This window comes from Schistocerca gregaria, chromosome 4 (assembly GCF_023897955.1).
Source record: "Schistocerca gregaria isolate iqSchGreg1 chromosome 4, iqSchGreg1.2, whole genome shotgun sequence".
Classification (NCBI taxonomy): Eukaryota; Metazoa; Arthropoda; class Insecta; order Orthoptera; family Acrididae; genus Schistocerca; species Schistocerca gregaria.
The window spans coordinates 87,925,391-87,948,272 of record NC_064923.1 but is presented as its reverse complement, the minus strand read 5'-3'; the positions used below and the strand labels follow the sequence as shown (position 1 = coordinate 87,948,272).

At 38.4% G+C, this 22,882-nt stretch overlaps 1 protein-coding gene across 1 annotated transcript in view; it reads left to right on the top strand.

The window, feature by feature from the left end:
• LOC126365892 (uncharacterized) overlaps nt 1–22,882 on the top strand; it is an 84,555-nt gene that overhangs the window by 29,455 nt on the left and 32,218 nt on the right. The window contains exon 2 of the mRNA XM_050008608.1: nt 20,634–20,693. Within this exon, the coding sequence (XP_049864565.1) occupies nt 20,634–20,693 (60 nt within the window). The remainder of the gene's footprint in view (nt 1–20,633; nt 20,694–22,882) is intronic.

Sequence of the window (22,882 nt, the reverse complement as noted above, 5' to 3'; positions counted from 1 at the left end):
AATTTGTCCTCTAGCCTGTGGATCTCATTTTTGAGACGTTTGTATTCCTTTTTGCCTGCTTCATTTACTGCATTTTTATATTTTCTCCTTTCATCAATTAAATTCAATATTTCTTCTGTTACCCAAGGATTTCTACTAGCCCTTGTCTTTTTACCTACTTGATCTTCTGCTGCCTTCACTACTTCATCCCTCAGAGCTACCCATACTTCTTCTACTGTATTTCTTTCCCCTATTCCTGTCAATTATTCCCTTATGCTCTCCATGAAACTCTCTACAACCTCTGGTTTACTCAGTTTATCCAGGTCCCATCTCCTTAAATTAGCACCTTTTTGTAGTTTCTTCAGTTTTAATCTACAGGTCATAACGAATACATTGTGGTCAGAGTCCACATCTGCCCCTGGAAATGTCTTACAATTTAAAACCTGGTTCCTAAATCTCTGTCTTACCATTATATAATCTATCTGATACCTTTTAGTATTTCCAGGATTCTTCCATGTATACAAACTTCTTTTATGATTCTTGAACCAAGTGTTAGCTATGATTAAGTTATGCTCTGTGCAAAATTCTACCAGATGGCTTCCTCTTTCATTTCTTCCCCCCAATCCATATTCACCTACTATGTTTCCTTATTTCCCTTTTCCTACTTACGAATTCGAGTCACCCATGACTATTAAAGTTTCGTCTCCCTTCACTACCTGCTTAATCTCATCATATATTTCATCAATTTCTTCATCGTCTGCAGAGCTAGTTGGCATATTAACTTGTACTACTGTAGTAGGCATGGGCTTCGTGTCTATCTTGGCCACAATAATGCATGCCCTATGCTGTTTGTAGTAGCATACCCGCACTTCTATTTTTTTATTCATTATTAAACCTACTCCTGCATTACTCCTATTTGATTGTGTATTTATAACCCTGTATTCACCTGACCAAAAGTCTTGTTCCTCCTGCCACCGAACTTCACTAATTCCCACGATATCTAACTTTAACCTATCCATTTCCCTTTTTAAATTTTCTAACCTACCTGCCCGATTAAGGGATCTGACATTCCAGACTCTGATCCGTAGAACGCCAGTTTTCTTTCTGCTGATAACGACATCCTCTTGAGTAGTCCCCACCTGGTGACCCGAATGGGGGACTATTTTACCTCCGGAATATTTTACCTAAGAGAATGCCATCATCATTAACCATACAGTAAAGCTGCATGCCTTAGGGAAAAATTACGGCTGTAGTTGTCCCTTGCTTTCAGCCATTCGAAGTACCAGCACAGGCAGGCCGTTTTGGTTAATGTTACAAGGCCAGAACAGTCAAATCATCCAGACTGTTGCCCCTGCAACTACTGAAAAGGCTGCTGCCCCTCTTCAGGGGCCGCATGTTTGTCTGGCCTCTCAACAGATACCCCTCCGTTGTGGTTGAACCTATGGTACGGCCATCTGTATTGCAGAGGCACCCAAGTCTCCCCACCAACGGCGAGGTCCATGGGGGGGGGGGGGGGGGAGGACTACTACATAACTACGCTAAATACAAGCATAAGTATACAGCTTGGTAGCTTTGAAGAAAAGCTAGTTGTGGTGGAGGGGTAGTGTATATTGTTCAAGGTTGCACATTAGGTAAAAGTCCTGTGTTCGATTCTAGGCGTTTCTTATATTTTACTGACTCAGATGCAATTCTGTCTGCTAAGTTTTATGTATACTATTTACGCTGCATCGCTAAGTATACTTTTAAAATCTTGCCAAAGAACTTGATATTTACTCCTGTCCCAGTATATCACACACATTTAATTCCTAAGGAGTTACAATGAACCATGAAATTTTACAGATACTTGATGTTGCAAACGTAATTCATCAGCAGTCATTGTTAAGGCCAAGCATTTCAGTTGCTCTAAATAGTATGTAAAAGTAAAGCTTACAAAATTTTTGAAAAGAAAGTCAAAGGTTTTGTCTAATGATTTGTCTAAAAGTATGAAATATAAAATATTAGGGAAACATTTGGTGCACCTCATTTTCTGTTCTTGATTTCGAGCATCATTAAAAGGCACGTAGAACGTTTCTCTGATCTACTTACTTCTTTTACACAAATCATTTCCTAAAATATTTGACTGATTTCTTTCATTTTTTAATTTCAAGTTTTATTCGGAAAGCTTGATCTTACTGACTCCTCATTTGCCTTCCTTTTGCACTTGTTTCAAATAAGCCTTTTTGACATTTAAATACTGCACCAATGTATCTTTTTATGTACAAAACAGCTAGGTCTCGAAGAGATGAAATTTTTGACACTTCATTTACAACAGCTTTTCGTGAAATATTTCAATTTTTCCTCAGCTTATTAATTAAGTTTTCGTTGATTACCGTGATTACTTTCAAGCAATTAAATATTTTCACACCAAACTAGACCTCATCCTGGTCAGTTTCATACCCCGTTTATCTGTTTCTCTCCCTTTGTTTGGCTATGAAAATTTGGACAAAACCGCATATGTGTAAGTTACAGGTAGTCTTGTTTCTGCTCTACTCAGGCATTTACAAAAAAGGTATCGAGTGTTGATCATATGATAAAATAGTCCTTTCTGTGTGCTGTCATTTCCAAAATTCATCGTTTCGTTATCTTCAACCTTTTATGATATACGACGATTTTTACGACCACTTGATTCCCGAAGCACAGGAACGGCTAGGATGCGCTGCGAGCGACCTGTCCACGGATATAACAACCAATATCTCAATAATCAAAATAAATATCATTCCGGTTTCAGCTTTAAATACAATTTAGATATATTGGTTACATTTCATACGCAATAATATATGGCCTTAAATGAACTATACGGAATGTCTATACAATGTTATTTTACGTCTGCAAATTTTTAAAAATTTCTTGCAGCCATGTACTCAATTTCGTGCAGCACAGGAACTATGACGAATAACGAAAATAAATTCAGACCTATATCGTTTAAAGATATCAAGCTATAAGTTGTGGAAGAACCAAATTTTTTCACTGAATAGTTTTCTTAAAATCGGATGTTAAGTAATTCATAGCTGCCATCGCGTCCGCTCCACTGCTTTGCCGAGAAGACACGTGGCTGTCGCTCTCTGTCGCTCGTGCTGCAACGACAAGATTCAAACACGTTTGATTTCAAACGTCGCCAGTTGCAGCGGGAGAGAGGGAGCGACACAGATGTCGCTCACGTCGCACACTGCAGTTGTGTTTTGTCGCCTGAAGCTGCCATGTGTTGTCGCTTGCTCCTGTTGTTCACATAGGATAGAACCTTTATGGTTGCCGTATCTAGCTGTGACCCCGTCAGGACTCTATGAGATGGGTGTGTAGAAATTAAGAAAATATTTCGTTCATACAGTTACTTTTTATTTAGAACACAATTACATGAAATTTTTTGCGGCAGAAGTAATTGGTGCACCGTATTTTTCGGAAGATTTCACCTTTTTCAGCAAATCTTTTTTTCCCTTTTATGTATTTTTAAAACTCAATGCAAGTCAGCTTGTAGTTATACTGGCACTGTAAAATCCTTTCCACAGTCTCTGGCAGATTCATTTCAGCAGTCACTAAACAGACATCAGTGAAAATATTCTTTCCTCAGTGGAATTGTGTTTGGGAATAGAAAACAAATATTCATCTACTTTTTGCAGGTGGCAATATTGACTTTTATGATTTTTGGGCTCTTTAAGGAGGGATGTAACGGAAAATCTAAACATTTATTTAAAAAATCATTACAGCCATATTTATTAATGTTCAAATCTAAAATTTTTCATGTGTAAAGCAAAACAGCTGTGTTTTAACAGAAAATCATAATAAAATATGCAGGATAAATACTTCGCAAGAAATCTGAATATTTTAATTGTCTTTTTTATAAAATGCCATAACTCAAATCCTAATCATACAATTAATCTGAAAATTTTATTGTAGTGTCCTGAGAAGGTTATAAGACCACTGAAATACAGTTATTAATTTATGGCACAAATTGTGTCATTAACAGAGTTTTTTGTTTTGCACATCCAAAATTTACTTTTTTCTACATACAGTCATCTAAAAATCAGAATATAATTGCAGGATCACATATTTCTTTAGTTCCAGTGAAACACCAACACCTTGCAAACAGTTCCCGAAAATTTCATAGAATTAGAGCATATCCTTTTTGAGAAAAGGCTTGTAATAACGTAAAAAAATGTAAAAAAGAGAACATGAGGTTCAAAGATTTTCTTCTCAAACTTCTACATGTAATAAGTTTACCTCAGTTTTAAAATCCTCCACACTGATACTCCTCAACCTCCAGATTCCTCTTCTGTCCTCTTTCAATCAGCCTGGCCTGTGTTTGTATGTAAGACACTGATCTGTTAGCTTTCTTGACCCTGCTCTGATTGACGGTGTAAAATGCTATTGTTGTAAACACTCCGGGATCTATACCAACTCTCTTCAGCACTTCAATTCTGCCATTATTTCCACTATTGTGACATAAAGCTGCATCATATACATCTATTTGCAGTACTTCAAGTCCATAGAATGCCCTTTTTGGGGCATCTAATCTAAATTAAGTTACTGAGGCTTTCATTTGCATTTTATGTCTTATCTGTGAAGACACTTCTTCAATAAATCAGGGTTTCCAAGAAACCGGAATGTGGGCTTAATTGCATTCATAATGGGTTCTGGTCATGAGTGTTTATGTGAATACATCTCATTTCTGTTGCTGGACTAACATCAATCGTCTTTTGAACACAGATTGTGCATTGGTGTTTGGTCAGGAGATAGTTTGTGGAAAAAAATTGCCCACACCACACGCCTCATTGCCTCCAAATTATGGGTGTTTTTCCTGATAGCTCTCCCATAAAATAACTGAAGAGAATCAATTTCTTTCAGAGTAATCCTGCCTTTTCCTCCTAGTGGTTTTCCATCCTCAAGTACTTTCCTCTCTTCTCTTTCAGCAAGCGATGAAGCCTACCACCAAGCCTCTTTTGGATGTGGTCAACACATTCCAACTTTTCTGTTGTTGTATTCCACGGATTTTTATCTCTTACAGTTTTGAACAAAGAAGAGCCCCCATCACCAAGTTATTTAGTTTATTTAACACCATACAGATCCTCAGATCTGGAGAACATCCTCACAACTGCCGCAACCTCCGTGCCCCCACTTGAGTCATTATAATTTTTAGAGCATGTGGCTGCATGGTTTTCTTGCACAGTTTCTCACTGTCTTCATTGTTGGACATTCTCCTTGCTGCACACTGGCGACAGTATTTAGACATAACTTCTACATCCAAAACTTTACCTGACCAATACCAATAACAGACGCAGCTTCATACAGAAATGTGTGACCCCTTTTTATCCAGGTCCCATCTATAGACACACACAGGTTAGTAACATTTGTAGAATATTCGCTGTCATGAATATCTACCCCAGGATCTATTTCTTTTTGGTTTATTTCCACCAATTCCTCCGCTGCTTTCTTCACAGAAATTTTGGCAGTATCGCATACAGCATCAGACATTTCTTTATTTATTTTTTCAAACCTTGCACAAGATTCAGAAAACCACACAATAAATTACCTCCTTCTCTGCCTTGTCCAAGGCATCTCAGGGCATATGCTATCCTAAAATTGCTTTCATTGGTTCCAGCGTCAGTTTCTTTGGAGGAGGAAATAAAAATTCATAGCCACACAAATTACAAATTAATTTAAAATCACAAGCTATTCCCACTCTTCGTTCTTCAACATCAGTTTTCAGGCAAAGATATAGATGTCAGCTAGAGATATAAATGTCAGCAATAGGTATCGAAAGAAAATAGCCTTCACACTGACAAAAATTCCGCTGAAGCAAGCAGTTCCCAAATCTCGCGATAGGTGGGAGTGGACGTCCGTGTAGAGTTAATCAGTTTAATAATTTTAATGCATTTCTAAACCTGCTATCACGATAAAATTCACACACAACACAGGTTAAACTGTGTAGATAAAGAAAATAATATTTTTGAAAAATCGGTTTTTTGGACCAAAATCCACTACATCCCACTTTAAGAAAGCAAAACCATCTTTCTTCCATGGAATGTTTAAGACGTCCATTCTTTGGAGACAAACTTTGTTTCTAAAAAGCTCTTCAGATAATATATTCCTGGAAACAATTGCCAACTGAAATCTTCACTCCATTTTCAGTCAGGTATATAATAGTGTTTTCATTAATCACCCAATCTAGGTTTTCAGACAGCATCATTCAGTCAAATACTTGATATTTATGCAAAGAAATAGCCCATTTCTCTAAGCGATAAAATGCTATGGAATAGAAAGCCATTGCCTCATCCTCAAATTTCTAATCGAATTACTTATTTCTTGGTTCAGTTTCCCATTCTTTAATTTGTTCAAATTCAGACATCTTTGAATGCCGATTACCATATTTTGCAATTAAGAATGTAACAAAAATTATACAGGGTGGTCCATTGATAGTGACCGGGCCAAATTTCTCATGAAATAAGCATCAACGAAAAAAATACAAAGAACGAAACTCGTCTAGCTTGAAGGGGGAAACCAGGTGGCGCTATGGTTGGCCCACTAGATGGCGCTGCCATAGGTCAAACGGATATCAACTGCGTTTTTTTAAGTAGGAACCCCCATGTTTTATTACATATTCGTGTAGTACATAAAGAAATATGAATGTTTTAGTTGGACCACTTTTTTCGCTTTGTGATAGATGGCACTGTAATAGTCGCAAACGCATTACTACGTGGTATCACGCAACATTTCGCCAGTGAGGATGGTATTTGCATCGTGATACATTACCCGTGTTAAAATAGACCGTTTACCAATTGCAGAGAAGGTCGATATCATGTTGATGTATGGTTATTGTGATCTAAATGCCCAACGGGCGTGTGCTATGTATGCTGCTCGGTATCCTGGACGACATCATCCAAGTGTTCAGCCACATGTGGACCGTCAGCCACGACCTTCAACAAATGACGATGCCCAAGTAGGTGTTTTAGCTGCTGTCGCGGTTAATCCGCACATCGGTAGCAGACAAATTGCGCGAGAATCAGTAATCTCAAAAACGTCGGTGTTGAGAATGCTACATCAACATCGATTGCACCTGTACCATATTTCTACGCACCAGGAATTGCATGGTGACGACTTTGAACGTCATGTACAGTTCTGCCATTGATCACAAGAGAAATTACGGGACGATGACAGATTTTTTTTAATGCATTCACCAACAGCGCTAACGAAAACCAGCATAATACGCACTATTGGACAACGGAAAAGCCACGATGGCTGCGACAAGTAGAACATCAGAGACCTTGGCAGGTTAATGTATGGTGCAGCATTATGGGAGGAAGGATAATTGACCCCCATTTTATCGGTGGCAATCTAAATGGTGCAATGTATGCTAATTTCCTACGTAATGTTCTACCGATGTTACTACAAGATGTTTCACTGCATGACAGAATGGTGATGTACCTCCAACATAATGGATGTCGGGCATATAGCTCACGTGCGGTTGAAGCGGTATTGAATAGCGTATTTCATGACAGGTGGATTGGTCATCGAAGCGCCATACCGTGGCCCGCACCTTCACCGGTTCTGACGTCCCCGGATTTCTTTCTGTGGGGAAAGTTGAAGGATATTTGCTATCGTGATCCACCGACAACGCCTGACAACATGCGTGAGAGCATTGTCAATGCATGTGCGAACATTACTGAAGACAAACTACTCGCTGTTGAGAGGAATGTCGTTACACGTAATGCCAAATTCAGTGAGGTTGACGGACATCATTTTGAGTATTTATTGCATTAATGTGGCATTTGCAGCTAATCACGCTGAAACAGCATGCGTTCTCACAAGTGATAAGTTCACATAGGTACATGTATCACATTGGAACAACCGAAATAAAATGTTCTAACGTACCTACACTGTATGGTTTGAGAGTAAATCGGAGAAAGACGAAGGTAATGAGAAGTAGTAGAAATGAGAACAGCGAGAAACTTAACATCAGAATTGATGGTCACGAAGTCAATGAAGTTAAGGAATTCTACTACCTAGGCAGTAAAATAACCAATGATGGATGGAGCAAGGAGGACATCAAAAGCAGACTCGCTATGGCAAAAAAGGCATTTCTGGCCAAGAGAAGTCTACTAATATCAAATACCGGCCTTAATTTGAGGAAGAAATTTCTGAGGATGTGCGTCTGGAGTACAGCATTGTATGGTAGTGAAACATGGACTGTGGGAAAACCGGAACAGAAGAGAATCGAAGCAATTGAGATGTGGTGCTATAGACGAATGTTGAAAATTAGGTGGACTGATAAGGTAAGGAATGAGGAGGTTCTACGCAGAATCGGAGAGGAGAGGAATATGTAGAAAACACTGATAAGGAGAAGGGACAGGATGATAGGACATCTGCTAAGACGTGAGGGAATGACTTCCATGGTACTAGAGGGAGCTGTAGAGGGCAAAAACTGTAGAGGAAGACAGAGATTGGAATACGTCAAGCAAATAATTGAGGACGTAGGTTGCAAGTGCTACTCTGAGAAGGTTAGCACAGGAAAGGAATTCGTCGCGGGCCCCATCAAACCAGTCAGTAGACTGATGACCAAAAAAAAAAAAAAAATTTAATAAACCTACCTGTTACCAACGGTTCTTCTAAAATTGTGAGCCATATGTTTGTGAGTATTACAGCGCCATCTATACCAAAGTGAAAAAAGTGGTCCACTTAAAACATTCATATTTCTTTATGTACTACACGAATATATAATAAAAAGTGGGGGTTCCTATTTTAAAAAAACGCAGTTGATATCCATTTGACCTACGGCAGCGCCACTAGCGGGCCAACCATAGCGCTATCTGGTTTCCTCCTTCAAGCTAGACAAGTTTCGTTCTTTATAGTTTTTATGTATGACGCTTATTTCGTGAGATATTTGGCCCAGTCACGATCAATGGACCACCCTGTATATAAATATGGAAAGCATAGTTTTAAAATCATCATTTCAAGGTTTCTGCAAAAAGAACAAAGGGACTGAAATCTTTTTCCAGTCTATAGAATTAGAATGGACAGACATACTGAGACATATTCCTACAAGAAGGCTTTCTTTGACTACAGCTGTAAATAGGATTCTTCTGAACTGGGGTGCCATCAAGAGCTATTTCCAAAGTACTGGTGAGTGTCCAAAATGTTTCATGTCAACTTTTCTAAATGAAAACCTTGAGTAAGACATCGTGGCAGAAATATATCTCCATTTTGCGAGCAGTGCTGGAAATCGGTTGGATACAGTTAACACAACATTAGATTGGTGTTAGAATCGTGTGATTTGATTTTCTTGGAGATCTTTAAACAAATGAGTCTTCTAACTGATAAGCTTAAACAGAGCCGAAGGGTGGTTTTTATGGCTGCAAGGCAATAGAACTATTGGATGACTTATCTCCTTACTTATAAAAGAGTTTCAGTAGATTTCAATAGCTCTTACTGCATTTTACTTCAGTAGTTGAAAAAACACATGATATTACTACCAATAATCGATATTCACGCTTAGCTCGTTTTCCTTGGATAATGAAATTGAATTTAAAGACTTTGAAACTGCAATGGAGATTCTTAACCTGAGAGATCACATTTGTATTGGTAGCTTGTATGAAGAACTTTCTGAATTCAAGACTAACTTACTTGAAAGTGTGAACAAGGACAGTAGTGATCTATCGAAGTGGTTGTGTTTCTTTTCAGCCGTATCAAAACACCATGACCTAATCGTTTTGTGGAAAGTGTCTTCTCATTTATGAGTAACAAATTGAGTGGGAGAACAAGAACTGATCGAGGCAGAGCTCCAAATTAATTTGAATTTTAATCAGTTATGTAAAGAATTTTTTGAATATGTAAAACAAGGTCTTATACACTCCTGGAAATGGAAAAAAGAACACATTGACACCGGTGTGTCAAACCCACTATACTTGCTCCGGACACTGTGAGAGGGCTGTACAAGCAATGATCACACAAACGGCACAGCGGACACACCAGGAACCGCGGTGTTGGCCGTCGAATGGCGCTAGCTGCGCAGCATTTGTGCACCGCCGCCGTCAGTGTCAGCCAGTTTGCCGTGGCATACGGAGCTCCATCGCAGTCTTTAACACTGGTAGCATGCCGCGACAGCGTGGACGTGAACGGTATGTGCAGTTGACGGACTTTGAGCGAGGGCGTATAGTGGGCATGCGGGAGGCCGGGTGAATGTACCGCCGAATTGCTCAACACGTGGGGCGTGAGGTCTCCACAGTACATCGATGTTGTCACCGCCACTTCCCAGCAAATTAGGGACACTGCTGCTCCTGGGGTATCGGCGAGGACCATTCGCAACCGTCTCCATGAAGCTGGGCTACGGTCCCGCACACCGTTAGGCCGTTTTCCGCTCACGCCCCAACATCGTGCAGCCCGCCTCCAGTGGTGTCGCGACAGGCGTGAATGGAGGGACGAATGGAGACGTGTCGTCTTCAGCGATGAGAGTCGCTTCTGCCTTGGTGCCAATGATGGTCGTATGCGTGTTTGGCGCCGTGCAGGTGAGCGCCACAATCAGGACTGCATACGACCGAGGCACACTGGGCCCACACCCGGCATCATGGTGTGGGAGCGATCTCCTACACTGGCCGTACACCTCTGGTGATCGTCGAGGGGACACTGAATAGTGCACGGTACATCCAAACCGTCATCGAACCCATCGTTCTACCATTCCTAGACCGGCAAGGGAACTTGCTGTTCCAACAGGACAATGCACGTCCGCATGTGTCCCGTGCCACCCAACGTGCTCTAGAAGGTGTAAGTCAACTACCCTGGCCAGCAACATCTCCGGATCTGTCCCCGATTGAGCATGTTTGGGACTGGATGAAGCGTCGTCTCACGCGGTCCAACTGAGGCGCCAGGTGGAAATGGCATGGCAAGCCGTTCCACAGGACTACATCCAGCATCTCTACGATCGTCTCGATGGGAGAATAGCAGCCTGCATTGCTGCGAAAGGTGGATATACACTGTACTAGTGCCGACATTGTGCATGCTCTGTTGCCTGTGTCTATGTGCCTGTGGTTCTGTCAGTGTGATCATGTGATGTATCTGACCCCAGGAATGTGTCAATAAAGTTTCCCCTTCCTGGGACAATGAATTCACGGTGTTCTTATTTCAATTTCCAGGAGTGTATTATTGAAAGATGCAAAAACATCTGCAAAATATCACAAAAATTTAAATGAATTTGTATAAATGTTTTTCGTATTCGCAAATAAATCTCATTGCAGTATTTCAATATGGGGAAACATTTAGTACGTTCTCATTTTTATTTCTTAAAGATATTAGAAAAATTGAAAAATTCCGGTTTTTTCCTTCAGCTCTGAAAACGTTCAATTTTTTTCCCTCAAAAAAATCTGACAACCCTACTGAAAAGTTGACAAGTCCTGGGTGTTTTTAAAAACAATACTGCAATTGCTGTTGTTGCATCCAGTGGTGAAAATGAGCTTTATCATTTTGCTGCGATTGTTCAAGAAGAGCTGGCTGGAGTGGCCGAGCAGTTCTAGGCACTTCAGTTTGGAACCGTTTACCCCTACAGTCGCAGGTTCGAATCCTGCCTCGGGCATGGATGTGTCTCATGTCCTTAGGTTAGTTAGGTTTAAGTAGTTCTAAATTCTAGGGGCCTGATGACCTCAGATGTTAAGTCCCATAGTGCTCAGAGCCATGTGAACCATTTTTGTTCATGAAGAAAAGTCTTGTATTGTTAAAGAAAATGATGACACCTTACAGAGATGACAAAATGGGGGGAGGGGGTCGAAATAAACACCATGTGCACCAGTTTTTGCCAGCTCAGTATGGAGACAACGGCTATAGCAGCTTTCGTGAGGTGTGCATCTATTGTAAGCACCATAAGTTAGCATTTAGTGAAGGATTGTAGAAACACACTAAACCTGGGGAATTAGTTGATGCAGATATTTATGGACCAATTGAAAGAAAAGATCTGCATAGTCATCGGCACTTTGCCGTTTTTAAGAAAGGTTTTTGACTGTTCCAGTGTAACATACCCTTCGTGACACAAAGATGAAATAAAGAAAAGTTACCTCTGGTTATCAAAATGATGAAGGCTCAAGGTGCAGTTATTGTTAAAGAATTACGTACAGAAGATGGCAAGAAGTTCCTTAATATAGATGTATATAAGTTTGCTGACTCAGTATATTGGACACAACTGTTCACATACTGCTCGGCAGAACTGAGTCGCTGAGCATGAAAATAGGGGTTGAAAATTCATGGTTCTGCTCTGCTAAAGATTTACCAACTGTATTATGCATGAGGTGATCCTAACTGTGATATATAGTCTGAATCGAACTGGCCACACGAAGATTAAATCTCCCAAGGTATTTTTGAAAAAGTAAGGTCCTTTTGATTATTTGGTGGTATATGGAACGGAATGCAACGAGCATGCCTGTGGATTCCCACAGAAAAACGATAGCAGTTTGATGCCAAAAATTCAAAACGATGTTGTTGCTGTTGTGGTCTTCAGTCCTGAGACTGGTTTGATGAAGCTCTCCATGCTACTCTATCCTGTGCAAGCTTCTTCATATCCCAGAACCCACTGCAACCCACATCCTTCTGAATCTGCTTAGTGTAGTCATCTCTTGGTTTCCCTCTACGATTTTTACCCTCTACGCTGCCCTCCAATACGAAATTGGTGATTCCCTGATGCCTCAGAACATGTCCTACCAACCGATCCCTTCTTCTGGTCAAGTTGTGCCACAAACTTCTCTTCTCCCCAATCCTATTCAATACTTCCTCATTAGTTATGTGATCTACCCATCTAATCTTCAGCATTCTTCTGTAGCACCACATTTCGAAAGCTTCTATTCTCTTCTTGTCCAAACTATTTATCGTCCATGTTTCATTTCCACACATGGCTACACTCCATACAAATACTTTCATAAATGACTTTGTGACACTTAAATCTATACTCGATGTTAACAAATTTCTATTCTTCAGAAACGATTTCTTTGCCAGTGACAGTCTACATTTTATATTCTCTCTACTTCGACCATCATCAGTTATTTTGCTCCCCACATAGCAAAACTCCTTTATTACTTTAAGTGTCTCATTTCCTTATCTAATTCCCTCAGCATCACCCGACTTAATTCGACTACATTCCATTATCCTCGTTATGCTTTTGTTGATGTTCATCTTATATCCTCCTTTCAAGACACTGTCCATTCCATTCAACTGTTCTTCCAAGTCATTTGCCGTCTCTGACAGAATTACGATGTCATCGGCGAACCTCAAAGTTTTTATTTCTTCTCCATGGATTTTAATACCTACTCCAAATTTTTCTTTTGTTTCCTTTACTGCTTGCTCAATATACAAATTGAATAACATCAGGGAGAGACTACAACCCTGTCTCACTCCCTACCCAACCACTGCTTCCCTTTCATATCACTCGACTCTTATAACTGCCATCTGGTTTCTGTACAAATTGTAAATAGCCTTTCGCTCCCTGTATTTTACCCCTCCCACCTTCAGAATTTGAAAGAGAGTATTCCAGTCAACATTGTCAAAAGCTTTCTCTAAGTCTACAAATCCTAGAAACGTAGGTTTGCCCTTCCTTAATCTAGCTTCTAAGATAAGTAATAAGGTCAGTGTTGCCTCTCGTGTTTCAACATTTCTATGGAATCAAAACTGATCTTCCCCAAGGTCTGCTTCTACTAGTTTTTCCATTTGTCTGTAAATAATTCGCGTTAGTATTTTGCAGCTGTGACTTATTAAACTGATATTTCAGTAATTTTCACATCTGTCAACACCTGCTTTCTTTGGGATTGGAATTATTATATTCTTCTTGAAGTATGAGGGTATTTCATGGTTGATTATGCTGATTGTCGGAACCATGTTTATTTTCCTGAAAAAAAGGTGCATGTGTGTGTGTGTGTGTGTGTGTGTGTGTGTGTGTGTGTGTGTGTAAGTAAAATCCAACTGCAAACAACTACAGAAACCACTTACTCAAGGGACTCAAAGAGTTGCTATGCCTTATGTAGAGATGTAGAGGAAAAGGAAAAGGCAGCAGAATTGTATAGTGAACAGTGTTTTATTTGTATCAAAACATACAATTTCTAATCATATGATTAGTGTACAGGAGTACACATAAAAAAATGGATAACACAACTTAGGCCTAATTGGTACAAAGAATTTTAACATTAATATAAACTTTTATTTTTCTTTCCTCCCTATTGTGAAGGACAGCTACATTTACACACAAGACTATATGTAAATTTATCCTGTTCAAATGTTCAGTTCATCCTTCATGAACTCCTCAACAGTGTAGTAGCAGCGTTTGACAAGTATATCATATAGCTTTCTTTTGAGTGTCTCTAAGTTCATACTGAGAACATTCTTTCCTTTTAGCTTGTTATGAATTTTCATTGCCATATACAGAGGAGACTGCACATATAGGTTTAAGCAATGAGTAGGGAAGCGTGAAATTGTCTTTGTTTCTCGTGTTATACGTGTGAGTGAAAGAGTTTTTCTCGAATAACTCTAAATTGCTGTGTAGAAAGATGATATCATCACAGATATATAAGAAGGGAACTGTTAATAACTGTTGTTTTTCAAATAGTAGATGACATGATGTCCATGATTGGGCAGTACACATGTTCCTTATTATTCTTTTCTGTAACTTAAGTATGCGCAATATATTGCTTGAATTTCCCCAAAAAATTATACCATACTTTACAACTGATTGAAAGTAGCTGTGGTATGCAATTTTCCTTGTATTCATGTCTGTTTCACCAGCTAATATTTGCATAGCTACATAATTTGTTTAACAGGTAGTCAACATATTTATTCCAATTTAAATTTTCATCTAGGTTTAACCCTAAAAACTTCACAGAATCCACTTCTTCTATTTCGAGATTTTTATGACTTATTTTAATTTCTTGGGGCTTTAAATGTTTTCTTCTGAATTGGACCATACGTGTTTTGTGGATGTTCAATCTTAATCCATTCAGTTGGAACCATGTTTCTAGTTTGTTCATTGTGTTTATTATGTACAGAGGGATGTTTTCTGGCTCCTGGTTTTCAATTAATACAGATGTGTCATCTGCAAACGAAATCGATGGAGCATTTATATTGTTCAGTATATCATTAACATAGAACAAAAACAAAATAGGTCCTAGAATCGGGCCTTGAGGGACACCTTGGGCTACTGTTTTTCATTTTGAATAGTAATTTGCTACATTTGATGAGACAATCACTCTTTGTTTCCTATTTGATAAGTATGAAGTAAGCCAATTTAGAACATTACCCTTGATCCCATACTTGTCAAGCTTATAGATGAACAGTGCATGATTTATAGAGTCAAAGGCTTTTGTGAGATCACAAAAGATTCCTGCAACTTTATTATTGTTGTCTAATGATGTGCTGATCTTGTTGATAAACTTGTTAATTGCATCAATAGGACTTTTGCCACGCTGGAAACCAATTTTGTTTTCTGTAATAATATCATATTTCTCCATAAAATTTCGAATCTGCGTAGCAGCATCATTTTCAAAGATTTTTGATAGGACTGGAAGGAGGTAGATGGGACGATAATGCCACCTATCCTCTCTTTACCATTTTTTGAGCAACTGTGTTACTCCTGCATACTTCAGCACCTCTGGGAAGCTTCCTTGTTCAAAGGATTGGTTTATTATTTTAGATAGTGGGTATCCTATTATTTTACACACAAATTTAAGGACTTTTGCTGGTATTCCATCCCAACCTGCAGAATTTTTTAGTTTTAATATGATTTTATACATCTATTGTTGAAACTGTTTTGAATTTTGTGAGGCATTCTGAATTATGATTTAGTACAAAGGGACACACATTGTTCTCATAATCTGCAACATTAACCTCTGGTTTCACTACATTAATGAAGAACCCATTGAAGCATTCTGAACTTTGAGCTGGATTTACAATGATCTCATCTTCAAGCGTAATTGTACTAATTCCATTTCTAGAGGCTTTCATACCTAACTCGTGTTTTACAACTGACCACGCTCCCTTTGATTTATTCTCATGTTTTAAGATTAATTTATTATTTGTCATTTGCTTTGCTGCTTTGACAGCTTTCTTAAATGTATTAAAATAAGTTTTTTGTAGAAACATGTCATTGAAAACATTAATAAAATCCCTTAGAATTGCTTCAAAATTTGCTGTGCATGAAATATTTTTATAAAAGTGCCATTCTGTCTCCTTCAGCTTAACATGGAATAGAGTCAAAGTTTCTTGGTTGAAGATCCTTTTTACATGAGCTTTTTTACATAGGAATTCTCTACCTACTCAGGCTAGCTCAACGAATAATGATCAGAAATTCCTAGATCTAGACAAAATGTATATCCATCTTCAAATATGTAATTCATTAAAATATTGTCAATGTGTGTAGCTGACTGAGCATTTTCTCTTGTAGATTCAGAAAAATTTAATTTCAAGCCATATTTTTGTATTAAGTCTGTAAATTTTGATACCTCGCATGTTTCATCAACATATTGATGTTGAAATCAGCAGCAACTACATTTTTTTTCCTCTTTTTCTTTACTGAGGTATTCTAACAAACTCTGAAATTTACATAGGAAACGCTCAGTTTCACCTTCCCTGGGATTCTATAAATTGATATTATAACAACATTTAAGTCCTTTAACTCAACACAGCAACCCTCAAAAATACACCCTTCATTAAAACAATTGAAGTCACATCTTACATGGTAATCTAAATCAGAATGAATGAGTATGCATAGACCTCCTCGTGACTTATTTATCCTACAAAAGCTGGTAGCTACCTTGAAGTTTTCAATTTTATTTAATATTTTTATGATATCACTACTAAGCCAGTGTTCATTTAAACAAATTACTTTAACATTTAGAAATTCAGATAAAAAAATTGTAGCTCACCTAACTTAGAGCTTCTGTCACATGAGTATTCAGCACTTAAACCATTTATATTACAATGCATTATATAGTTACTACTAAGATCATCAATTTTATTTTTTAAAGACCTAATATTTAATAATGAGCCATACTCACAAACAGGTAGGCCTGGATTCTTCTGTAGCAGCCCATCAGCTTGCTCACTTAGCTTGTACATTTCTTTGTCACTTTGATATTGTGTAGTTACATCCATAGTTACATTCTTGATGGCACTGGATCTGGATGGTGCTGAAGTGATTTCCCTGGTGCCAACCATAAAAAATCACTGTTCCTCTCTGGAGCTTTCCTTGTTCTGGAAGACACACATACAGCAGTTTGTTTGTATTCCAGTATTTTTGGAGTTGGCAAAATTTGTGCTTCATTTCTTTTTGGCTTGAATCATTTCGTAATTTGAGTTTTTTTCCCAGCTTGAATGTTACTTTCTGGCATATTGGTTTTAAACCATTTCGTGATTTGACACTTATTGATGGATATTTTATTCTGTGCATGAAAAGAACGCTTTGTTACTTGCGATCGATTTCCACTTGTCCTGGGTACTACATTGCACCGCGAAATACGAGTAAAAAAGTACCTCCTTTCTTACTGCATTCAAATGAAGACCGTGAACTGTATGGAGCCTTCGCTCCAAGCCGTTTATGTCAATAACGTCTGCATTTACGAAGTGGTACATATTTCACTGAAACTCTTGTTTGCGGCATGAATTTCATTGTTTACACACGACCACCTCGGTAAATCGTGACGATGCGGGATATTTACAACGAGTACATTCGTGTGAGATAAATTATTGAGGCATTTTCTCAGTTCTGTGCTAGCCTTGAACGACTAATTTCTATATACATTTGATCCTCCCAGCAATACAACAAAGTCATCCTTACACAAACTAGTTACTTCACGTAATTTTGTTAGATTTTTCAGTTCACTTAATGGAGCACCAGGCGTCACGAAACCGTTTGCCCTGTAATTGTATTTTTCCGTCAGCACTGCGGCAATTCCACGGCAGTGGCTATCGCCTAACACACACACATTTTCCGTGTTTTACAATGTTAGCAATCGGAAGTTCATCGAGCAGCGGTTTTTTTTACTTTTTGTGGTTCATTTCGTGACTTTTTGACTTCGGCTGTCGTGTTCATTTAATCTCCAGTAGTGAATATTCCCACAAGGTCGTTATACGTTCTAGTTTGACAGTTTTTATGCATTAAAGTTTCACTGTTTATACACATTGAAGTTTCAGTGCTGCTTTGAGATTGTACTTTCTGAGTGCAGTTTTTATGCATTAAAGTTTCACTGTTTATACATACTGAAGTTTCACTGCTATTTTGGGTTTGTAATTTCTGAGTTCAGCTTTCTCTCGTTATTGTTTGCAGAGTTCGCGTCTTCTTGCTTCTTCAGCGACTCACATTTTTCCGCATGAAGTTTCTTTACGTCCAGCTTTAGAGCACCGATTATAATTTGTAAACTGGATATTCGTTCATTTAGCTTCGAGATCTCGTCCTTACAATTTACACGAATTTCTTTTACACTCGCCGCCATCTTGCGAAAGCTGAACCAAGACATAATTGTAAGTGATGAATCATGAAAGGGTTATAGTTCAATTCTTTTATCTTGGCGGCTCGCACATGCTCGCCCAGACGCGGGAGACTGCTGCGTTGCCAGTTGCACGCGCCAAGAGAAGCAGTGCCATAGTATGGTATAGTTTGCAAACTTACGTTAGGGGGGAGCGCGCAATTTATGAAGTAAAGCCACCACGGCCGCATTAACCATCTCGCTGCTTCAGAGACGTGCTCCCCGCATTCCGCGCTGTACGCGATTTGTCATCACTGCACTGCTAGCCTGTGCAGACACATGGTTTTCCGACTGCTTTGACACACTTATCATTCGATTTCAGAAAAACTATTTGCCCCAAAAATTTGATTTTTAGACATCTTCTTGACTGATACCTTCCCACAGTTCAACGCAGTTATTGTGCAGCATTAAATGTAGTAAACCATTGCACGAAATTTTGAAGAGCTTGCAGAGGTAAAAGTTTCACAGCGTATACTTTCCGTATGGTAGATTTTAGTTGCCACTAGAAATTTCAAAAAATTACATTCAAACGAATAAAATTCATGAAGTAAGACACTTTGATATTGTTTTTACATAAAGAAAGCATCATCCATCAAACAAGATTTGAACTCGGAACCTTTTTATGTAGCAGCCAAACACCATAACCATTACAGTAATGCAGCTCATCATTGAACAGAGTTCCTGGAGTTCTTTAAAGAATCGCGCAAAATACCTACAAACACTGTTGGTATGACTATGATTTACTTACGTTTCGTCGAAGTACAATGGGAAATAAACAATTACCGCTGTTCTTTATTGCGAAAAAGCGGCGAGTGATAATGAATTTCCTTGCTATCGCCTGAATTAGGAGGCTTATTGCTTGTTTGGTTTAATTAATTAATAGAATATGAAGCAGTTGGTATAAAGAATGCCTTTTCCAAACTTTCTTTTATAGAAAGTCTGCTATCGAGACATTGCTTTAGTTCAATTACTTTATTTATGACTGAACGTTTCTAAAACTGATGACACTCGTGCGTGCTCTGCACTGCAGTCGAGCTCTGGCAATGTCGTTCTCTGTTATTGGCTGACTGTGTTTTGTGACATCATATGCGCAGAACGAACCTAAACTCGGACGTCGTCGTATATGATGCGCACTTTAGCAGCCATTGGCATGATGCTGAGATACAAGTTGAGGGCAACTTGGAAGAAAGAAATGAAGACAAAGGAAGCCACAATTTACTTGAATGACAAAATCTGAAGAAACCTTCGTGTTACTGTGCAGATTCAGCCCATAAACCGAGAATAAGTCTTCTTTGTGAGACATCAAGGAGTTATAAAGAAGCAATGCAGTCAGAAAATTCTGAAGGACAGAAGAAAGATGTGGAAAAAGAAGTGAATTCTCTGAAGAAAAATAAAACGTGGCAGCTAGCTTACAAAATTAAAACAGAAAGATAATTGAAAATCTATGTTTTTGCCACAAAATCGAATACAGATAATGAAGAGGCTTGATATAAAGCTTGATTGATGGGAAAAGGCTGTACAACGTTAAAAAACTATGTTGAGACGTGTAGCAAGATTTGAGACAACGAGAGCTCTGTTCGATGTCGCAATTCAACATTATTGGTGTATAAGGCAATTTGATGTAAGGCCAACATTACTCAGTTTTTTTAAAAAAGAGAAAATGTATGTGTATCAACCAGGGAACTTTGACAATATTAGAAGAAGTGAGTATAAATCACTGAAAAGTCTATATCTAAAAAAAAAAAAAGCAAGCATCAAAGTGTTGTTTTGAATGTCTCATCCAATTTCTTAGCGGATATGATTTATGGGAGAGCTGTTCAGACCTATGTATCTTCTACGGGAAAAACCTGGTACTGCTGTTTTATGCTGATGATTGATTGTGAATGTATTTAAGATCCTTAATTCTGAACACATTTGAAATTTATTATCATGTTTTTGCTATTAACTGCTATTTAATTGTCATGCAATGACATTTTAGCTTGCTCAATGATTCCCAGATTTTTTGGTCACTGAAATGTGAGCATTGAAAAAAGCTTGTGATTTATCAATAGGTTCACTGTGATAATTGTAAGGGTACAGAATTAGTGTAGTTGTTGTAGTGTATCCTGAGGACCACCTTGATAGACCATTACGTTGATGTTACAGTTTGCGCTGGGCAAGGATGAAGAATGCTGTTGCCCCAGTGGTGCAGTCCATAAAGAAATTGTGAGTATCCAAGCAATATGTCCTAGGAATACACAAAAACTTTGACAATTGTAGCACCCAAAAAGGATGGTTTTTAATGAATCCAAACTCAAATTATTCTAGAATAATGAACCAGCAGTAAATAATTAATGTTTCATACAGATGGCTTCAGCATAGGCCCAACAGCTCCTTCTCTTATGCAACTGGAAAGGTCGGTGCTATGCAATTACTAGTAATTATTCTCATACCACTATTCCTCCTCAGTATCAGTGGACACAATATTGTCATTATATCAGTGCATGGATAGAAGATGTTCATGTGCAGTGGCAAATGGCTAGCAGTACTAACAGCAGCAGCAGCAGTAGTAGTTGTTGTTGTTGTCATATTCAGTCATGAATCACTTTTACAAACACTCAACATTTGCATGGCACATTTAATGCTGGGCGCAGAGTGGTGGATGTCTCACTGCCAGGTCATGCCACGGCATGAGGCTTGAGACTGTGCCGTGGAAGTCTGTGCCCTCATGGCAGCTGACATGCTAAAGCTCAAAAACCATAATTCATGTATACAGACATTTACATACTTACAAGTCTATCTTCACAGACAGAGGACTTGTAGTAGGACATGGCCATTTAGCAGGTATATCCTGATATTTGCCAGAAGAAATTTAGGGGACCAAAGAAAACCTAGACCAGAAAGTCTCCCGAATACAGGCCCACTCTGTTTAAAACAGTGCAACTGTGTTCAGTTTATCTGAAGTATACAAAACTCTCTTGTCTATACAGTCTTGTACAGAGATTGTTCCATAATGCAAATACCTAGCAGTTCACAGTTTACTCATTGCTCAGTACCAATCACTGCTGACACTACACACAGACTATCAGTTTACATTAGCTCCAAGATTATGTTTGGTTTCCATTTTGTGTACCACTACTTCCCAATTGCTTGCTTGAAAAAACTGATGCTGTTTCCTTCCATAGTGGGTGAAATTCCCACAAAGAGAATAAGATCTTAGTATTATCCATAGTAGAGGTTAGGTGTGAGGTTAATATTGCACAAGTGTGATGATATGTAACAGATGTTTTATTACGAATTATTTCTGCTAAATTTTTCTGCAAACCTTACTCAGTGTTATCTAAGTAATCCTTCACTTTACAGAATGTATTACTTAATAGGTAATTAACACATTTTAAATAACTTTTTTTAGTAATATTTTAATCTTCATAGGCAATTCCTGTATAATTTTATTCCTTTACAGAAAAAGCTATTTTTTCTATGTTTGTACCTTCTTGGTAAAAGTAATGTCCATTTAGATCTTGTTCTGTGATTATAAACAGAGCCGTTTGTTAAAGTGTCAAGGTTATTTTATTTGTGCATTAACTGGTTGACTGATAAAGGTATTCATATGGTGTATTTAAAATCCCAAGTGTTTTGAACAGATCTTTACAATGAGGACAATTTCTATTTTTGTTTAGCCTGCTTATGACCCTCTTTAGTTTAAAATGTGTTCAAATTATGTTCTTTTGCTTCCTAGAAAAGAATTCCAGATCCAAGCACTCAGTGTACATAGTGTAGCATAGAGGTATGCATTCACACTTAGGAAGTGATAAGATTTATTTCAGGGGCTGTGAAACACTGCTGAAACCATTCCCACACTGATGAGAGTGCCATCTGTTCAAATCTATGCTCGATTAACAGTTCCAGGCCTAGTCACACACATACAGTTTACAGATCATATAAATTACACACTAACATGTGAATTAACAAAGTCATTTGCCTTGGACCAAGTGATATGAAATTTTATAAAGACTTGTGGAATGGAAATGAAATTTTTCCCCACTTCCCTGCCTGCCTGCTTGCCTCAAAGCCTGTTGGCATTCTAGTCCCAGCACACACTGTCAGACAGTGTTAATCTCTACCCCCACCCATACACTACTGTCCCTTCTCATTCCCTGACTCCTCCAAACAGCTACTTGCATCCCATGTGATAATTGTATTCTGGCCCATGCTGTAGAGTTTGCAGTCATGTGTGCATGAGGTGTTCTTGTTTGTGGATATGCACGTAGTGTGTTTCTCTTTTGCTGATTAAGGTTGTGGCTGAATGCTTTATATAAGTGTCTTTTAAATGTGCCTGTCTGCATCTTAACGTGTCTTCTTTATGGTAAGTAACAATCTATCTTTTCCTACATTGTTGTTTTTAAATCTGGTTT